The sequence below is a fragment of the Pelmatolapia mariae genome, linkage group LG16_19 (assembly GCF_036321145.2).
Source record: "Pelmatolapia mariae isolate MD_Pm_ZW linkage group LG16_19, Pm_UMD_F_2, whole genome shotgun sequence".
In the NCBI taxonomy this organism is placed as follows: Eukaryota; Metazoa; Chordata; class Actinopteri; order Cichliformes; family Cichlidae; genus Pelmatolapia; species Pelmatolapia mariae.
This window is the reverse complement of record NC_086241.1, coordinates 53,522,170-53,529,309: the sequence shown is the minus strand read 5'-3', so window position 1 is coordinate 53,529,309 and position 7,140 is coordinate 53,522,170. Positions and strand designations below refer to the sequence as shown.

General features: G+C 39.8%; 1 protein-coding gene across 1 annotated transcript; it reads right to left on the bottom strand.

The window, feature by feature from the left end:
* Positions 1-1,613: 1,613 nt before the first annotated feature.
* Positions 1,614-6,780, bottom strand: LOC134645175 (uncharacterized). Its single transcript, XM_063498511.1, has one exon. It carries the CDS (start codon positions 5,451-5,453, stop codon positions 4,818-4,820), a length of 636 nt encoding a protein of 211 aa, XP_063354581.1. The 5' UTR covers positions 5,454-6,780; the 3' UTR covers positions 1,614-4,817.
* Between the last annotated feature and the right edge of the window lie 360 nt (positions 6,781-7,140).

Below are 7,140 nucleotides of genomic sequence, written 5' to 3'. Positions count from 1 at the left end.
ATTTTAATATTGACATTTGCTTTTCCACCTTTCTTTCTTTTTCCGATATTACCCCCCATTTTATTCTTAAATGCCTTCCTACAGCTAAATCTCTTCAGCCGTCTCTCTTGGCGGTATTCTCTACAGTTCTGTGTTATTCCAGCTTCACTTACTCTCCATCCAGATGTTACTTATCCCCAACCCTCTGTCCCAGAGCCAGGATGACCAAATTCCAACCTGTCACTTACATAACACTTAACTAACAGCCAGGATAATAACTCACTCTACCACATACTAGTCTGTTCTGCTGGCTGAGCAGCCCATGTGTAAACCCATATCCGTTGTCCTGTCTGGCTGTACTAGTACACCCAGAGTATATAAATGTCAGCTGTAAAATATTATTTTCTAAAAACCTTTAAATAACAAACATCTGTTCACTAATAGGCTTATCTATTTAATCATTATATACACGAATACAAGAATGTACAAATATAATTTAATGTAATACACTGAAATATTATAGGCATCTATAAAATGTGGAGTAAAATTAATGATTCCAAAGCAATTTTTTGTAAATATAATAGGTTTGAATATAAGTTTGCAAACGCTTAAAATTAATAAAATGTAATGGAGATTATACTAACTTCCTAATACTCAAGATAGTGAAATCTGTAAAACCCATACACATGTTAATGCTTCTTATTAAGTGAGAAGCAGTAAAATCACTGGCTTAAAGTGATATAAGACATCCTTGTTTGCAATAATGAGCACTTAGAAGTGGGATATATTTGAGTAATTATGCAATTTCCCTGAACAGAGGGTTATCAAGCTTCCACTTAACTGCATAATGAGCTGAGAAAGGACTCTAATGGACAAGCAAATGGCTAAATGGTAACGGTAAGACATGCTAAATGTATTTGCTGGATGATGCTTTCACAGTTTGTTCCTTTCTGGCCTGCAGCAGTTACGTCAAAAAAGCAGTTTTCTGCTGACCTGGGCCTACGCTGCTGTGAGCTACTGCAAGCTGCTGCTGCAAGGTGACCCTAATAGTTCTTAAACCTCCCACGCAACTAGAACACAGATTAAATTTAGAGATTCCATCTGAAATTTGAGCACTTTATATTAGCAGGTTCTGGGGAAGGAGGAAAAAAAGCAGCCTATTTCTGCAGCATTTGAATCATTAAGTCCATTTATTCTAATAATTCAGGCTATTTTACAAAAAAAACCCTATAATGCTTAAAATGAAATCATACTAGCCTTGCACAATGTGGCTCTGTGCCTCAAGTTTGTAACAGTGTCAAGAGAGCAAAAAGAAGTAGTAGCAAATTCAAGCAAAATAAGAAAACAGGGCAGAACATTCAGTATTTCACTTTCCAGCAAAAACCACAAGCCTGTTTTTCAAAAGTACATCAGTTACATCAAGGTTCAGGAGATAATTAACTTCCATTTCAGCTCAATTTGTAACACTGAGAGAAAATCAGTGGCCACAACCCTGCAGTTAAGCATATAACATTGACTAAAATCTGATTTAACATTCATACTATAGTAGAATATACAGCTCTCAATCAGTAAAAATATCGTACTGTGAATATTCGACACCTGATTTACCGGAAATGAAAAGCTTACAACATAAATATATTTATATATATATTATACCACATCACACAGTAACAAACACAAAATATTAAAAACGTTCTAAGGATGAATAGCAATCAGAAAAGTAGTTTTGGATCTGTGGTCGGCCAGCGTCTGAGTCTGTAAAGGGCTGTAAAGAGATGCAATTGTGGTAATAGTTTCCACATCTTCAAAAAGAGTTAAAATCACTCGTATCAAAAGTTTAAGTAATTCCAGCAGTACGGAATGAACACAAGAGCATTTTTCTGTTTTGTTTTTTTTGCAAACCACAGGTCCAAAAAAGATACATGTAATTATTATATTGGAAGAAAAAACATAACAAACAGCAAAAAAATATATAGCAATAAACATTACATTCATTCTGCAAGTGGGCCCAGAGATCTTTGGGAAACATAGTTGTTGTTATTTTCATTCATAGAAAACACAAAAGGTGCAGTCCCACAGCAGTGCATGACTAGTGTGGGGTTTTTTTCCTGTTCAGACAAAGATGCTTCAGGATGAGGTCTATGATGGCCATGAGTTAACCTGTTCATATATCATTACCATCGGTGTATAGGAACTGCCAATGCACACATACTGGATAAGGCATATTGAAAGCAATCTACAGTATAGGTCAGCTGGATGATCAGTTATAACTCAAGCTATATACATAGGACCATGAATACACGTTTAAGGCCTATGAGACCGTTTTGTTCTGCAAAGCATTTTGCTATCAACTAGCAGAGCTGAATATCGTTTGGTATATGTGCACAAGCAAGCAGTAGATAAATACCTTAGTCATGTGGAATGCTTAAATAGAGTTAGTCAACATTCAATGATAAGGTCATCATGTCTGTCGGTTGCTCAGCGGTAACACTGAAGATGCCGTTTCCTTTGCTTGAAGGGGTACTCCAGTGATTCTGTAAGGTAACAAAGTTGAGGAGCTTTCTTGATAGACCTCTTTGTCTTCCAAATCAGATTTTTGAATAATCCCTCCATTTTGCATCAGTTTTCACAGTCCTAGTGGTTTTCTATTTACAAGTGAACTGAAATTTATGTGTAAAATTTATGGAGTACCCCCTTTATATTGTGCTGAAAAGAAACTTAGACAAACAGACCATTTAAGCCCTTAAAATGAAAGTTAGAAAATATCCCAACTATTTCTCTCACTGCTTTCAACCCTATAAAATTTAAGCTCATGCTTTAGTTGTCACATCTACTTTAACATGCATCTTGTTTTTTTTGTTTGTTTTTTTTCCTCACATTGACTGCATGATTCTGAAACTGAACGCTTTACTAGTTTCTTTTGAAATTCCTTACTTTACAGAGTCACAGACTCTGTGATGCATCATCTCGGAAACATTTACAACAAGAATATCTAAGCTCACGGGATTTTGTAGAAACCTACAGAAAGCAATTACACCGTCACATGACGAGCCTGTTTTGTAAGCAGCCCTGCTCCTTTGTTCTTCGGAAAGGTCGTTTATAATAGGAGAGCAAACAAAGCACCATCAGGGACTGTGAAAACCCTTTTTTGATTCTTTTAGAAAGTAGCTCACGTAGATGGAAACCAGCACTAACTCACAGCTCTATACGTGCTTTTTTTCAACATATGCTACACTGAAATTGAGTGCTTGCTTCTTTGCTATAACCTTCAAATGCCAGAAATAGATGTCCCTGGTGTACTGGCTGTGAATTCTGGACACTCAGACCTAGCTGAAGCAAGGGATTGGTGGAAACAGATGAAGACAAGAGATACTTTGTCATTGCTTAATCCAAAGACAAAAGAAATGGGTGGAATGAAATGAAGAACTGGGGCAAAAAATGAGAGCAATCTATATGTAAAAACTAGGTCACCTTCTGCACATGGGACAACGCTTTGCATTAAGTATTACAATGTAATTACAGGTTGATCGCTTAGTATAACAAGAAAAAAAAAAAATATATATATATATTTTCTGGATGTTCATACACATCTCACAAACAAACCCTGAATGTGAACTACTTATCTAACTTAAGAGTGCAATCACAGGGGGAGCCGCTGCAACTCTTACAGCCACATGCAGCACCAAGACACAATCAGCAAATGGTGATGCTCTAGTTTTCTAAGTGATGCATACATGGGTGTAGCCCCAAATCATCAGATAAACAGTGTTAGCAACAAGCTTTTATCAATAGTATTTCCTCCTACGCAGGCAGTTCTAGTAGATTTTTAAATAAGTAAGTAGAATTATTAGCTCCTAAATCCTTCAGTGGATCTCTAAAGCCAAATCATAGTGTTGTAGTTACAGCTCTCTGCTGGATACATTCTGTATGTTTGCGCAAGAGGATTTAGGATACAGAGATGACTGGTTGCTAGGTGACTGGCTAAAAAGAGGCCACAGGTGGAAGTCTTCCAGCCCGAATTTCTTTCCTGCTGTCTTTCCTTGTTTATGCTGCCAGAAGCAGATGCTGTGGTAGTGGACGAGTGGTCTCAGAGAAGCCAAGGCACGTTTTCTTTGTAGGTAAAAGCCATCTAAGTTCTAAAATTTGTTCCTTTTCTATTTTTCTGGTTCTTACATCTCCCGTTCCTGCATACTTGGTTTTACATAACACTGCAGCAATCTTTAGCTTGCTCTTTCACTGCCCTTAACTCCCCTCACAACGAGGCCGAAAAGGCAGATGCTTTCATCCTTTCTTCATCTTTTTTTTCTTCTTAAATCAATTCACAGAGTTGTTTCTTTTCCATTTTGTGAATGGGTAAATATTACATAATTCTCATAGCTGTATAACTTAAGCCATATACACGGAAGCTCTCGGTACCTCACGGGCCAGTCTGAACCTCTCCTCTCACATCACCTGAAATATGACTCATCCATGCACCACAGATAGATTCTATCTGAATCTCTCCTGTGCAACTCCAGCCCCACAACAAACTGCAAGCAGCAAACTATGTGCGGAAAAAATAGAGAACTAATGACATCCTGTACACATTGCACTGGTACTGGCTTGATTAGTTTCCTAATCAAAAAATTTCCTCAGTAACACACTGAAAGGAAAGCTCTTTACTAGCAATTGTGATTATTGTAGGCACTCTAAAGCCCCCCAAGGACCAGCCTCAGGAAACAAGAAAAGAAAAGGTGGAAACTAGAGAGCAGCCGTGTCAATGAGTGATAGCTAAAGAACGGAAGTCTGTCTTCCCAGTTATTTAAAGCACATTTCTAAAGTTATGGATGAAATGTTAGCTATTTTAGCTTCATAGACCAGGGGAGGCACGTGCGAAGTCCAAGCATAGAGGAAAAAACGATTGTAGGCCGATGCTTCTTGAACTTAAGGCCTTTCTTGAGCCGTTGGCTGTTCTCCGCCACGTACAGCTCCCCCTGCTGGGCTGCACTTGATATCCGCGACACCAGTTCCCCGTGAAGCACCACCTCCTGCTCGGAGCGCACAAACACTTCCCTGAGCTCTTCCAGTCGCTTTTCCATCTCTCTGATGACACGTTGGCGCTCCTCTACCTCCAGGAGGCGCCGCCGAGCTGCCTCAAACTCCATGCTGGAGCTGGGGGTGACAAGTTTGGAGGAGGGGGCCGTGGCAGAGGTGGATGGGGGTTCCGAACCTGCTAGCAGAGCCCCTGTCACCCTCCGGAAGTCTCCCATGGAAATGGAGCGCCTGGTGGCTGGAGATGCAAGAGCCAGGAGAGCTGAGGCAGATCCAGAAGGTGGCATGGCTAACGGAGGAAGAGGGGGAGAAGATGATGATGATGACGATGGAGAATCCGGTGGCTCAAGATCAGGCTCTGAATCCGGGCTTTTAATGGCTTCCGTCATGTCCTCAGTTGTGTCTGCATTGTGTGTTTCTGTGTTCTTTTGTCGTCTCTTCATAGCCAGTTTTTGACTCTTCCTGTGCTGCTGCTGTCCTTGTTGTCACTGTTGATGTTTTCTCCCAGTTTTCCTGTGTCAGTTGAGAGAGCAGCCGAGCAGCGAGTGCAGAGGTGTGCTGTGATGCAGCCTGGGAACGGCTCCATTCATTAATAAGAGATCTGAGCCAGGCTTGTGCCGTCTCTGCGTCTGAGTGGTTGTGCTGGAGAGGGGTGCCTCCTGGCATTTCATTGGCTGCTGAACTCATGAGCATGTCAGCTGATGATTGGGCAGCCTCCCGCTCTACTGCTGATGTTGGCAGGCTGTCTCGTCCTCTGCTTGACTATTTTGCTTCGTCGTCATCATCATCATCTGGAGCACAGCTTTGATCAGCTCTGCTCACTCAAGCGAGAGATGCACTAGTATCAGGTCGCTCTCTTTTTTTCTGCACTCTTTCACTTGCTTCCTATTCTCCCAGCCTCTCTGCTGCCATCCCTCTTACAAGCTGGTCTCTCCATTTTCCTTTTTTTCCTTTCTTGCTCGGATGGTTACCCGTAGCAACACCGCCTTGACATAAAATAGCAAAAACAGGAGGGAGGGGGTTATGTTTCAGCCTGCTGCTCAGCATCACTTCTCCCTCACACCCTGACGCTTGTTTGACTCATATGTGAATGTGCAGTCCTTCCAGCAAATTGCATAACTTTGTCTGTTAAATTGCTTCACCTTCATGTCCATAAAAGATGAATTTGAGAACTAACACTTTTGTGAATTTCACCACTTATAGGTCTCCTTCAAAGATTTAATGCAGTAACTGACAGAAATCACAATGAAGCACTATCATACAGCACTGAAAAGTAGTTGCTTCCTTTCTGATTTCTTAGTTTTTTGCACATTTGTTGCACGTGGATGTTTCAGATCATCAAACACATTTTGATATAATACAAAGATAACTCCAGTAAACCTCATTTTTTAGACAGCTGAGTTTAATTTCAGTAGCCGCACCCAGGCCTGATTAGTGCCAGAACTGTTGAACCAAGAAATCATGCCAGAGTCATTAACATCCATCAGTCTGAAAAGGGTTACAAAGCCATTCGTTAGGCTTTGGAGCTCCAATGAACCATATGGAGAGTCATTATCCACAAATGGAAAAAAACTTGGAACAGAGTGACCAGCCTACCAAAATTATTCTGTGACCATCAACTACATCCAACAGCATCATCCAGGAGATCACAAAAGAACTCTTCATTCTTTTGAATTTGAAATTATTTTTTAAATTTTTATTGTGTTTATTTCTTAACTTAAATTTGTCATATCGGTCGCTTTTATCATTGTTGAGGACTTTGTAACTTTTTTTGAAAGGTGCTTTATAAACACAAAGGTAAAAAAATTTAACTAGAAAAACAAAGAGAACTGAAAGCCAGCATCTAACATTCAGAGTGCCAGTGTCTTATTTTTTTGTATTTAAACTAAACTGTTGCTGCAGTGTTGTAATCCTCATTTTAAACACTTCATTCTTATTAAATTCATATTAAACAAATATGTAGGACTGCTTTCTTCCATTTGCGCAATATCTTAAAAATTAGAAATATCCTGTCTCAGAGTGACGCTGAAAAACTAGGTCATCCATTTATTACTTCCAGGCTGGACTACTGTAATTCATTATTATCAGGATGTCCTAAAAAGCCTTCAGTTAATCCAAAATGCAAGACAG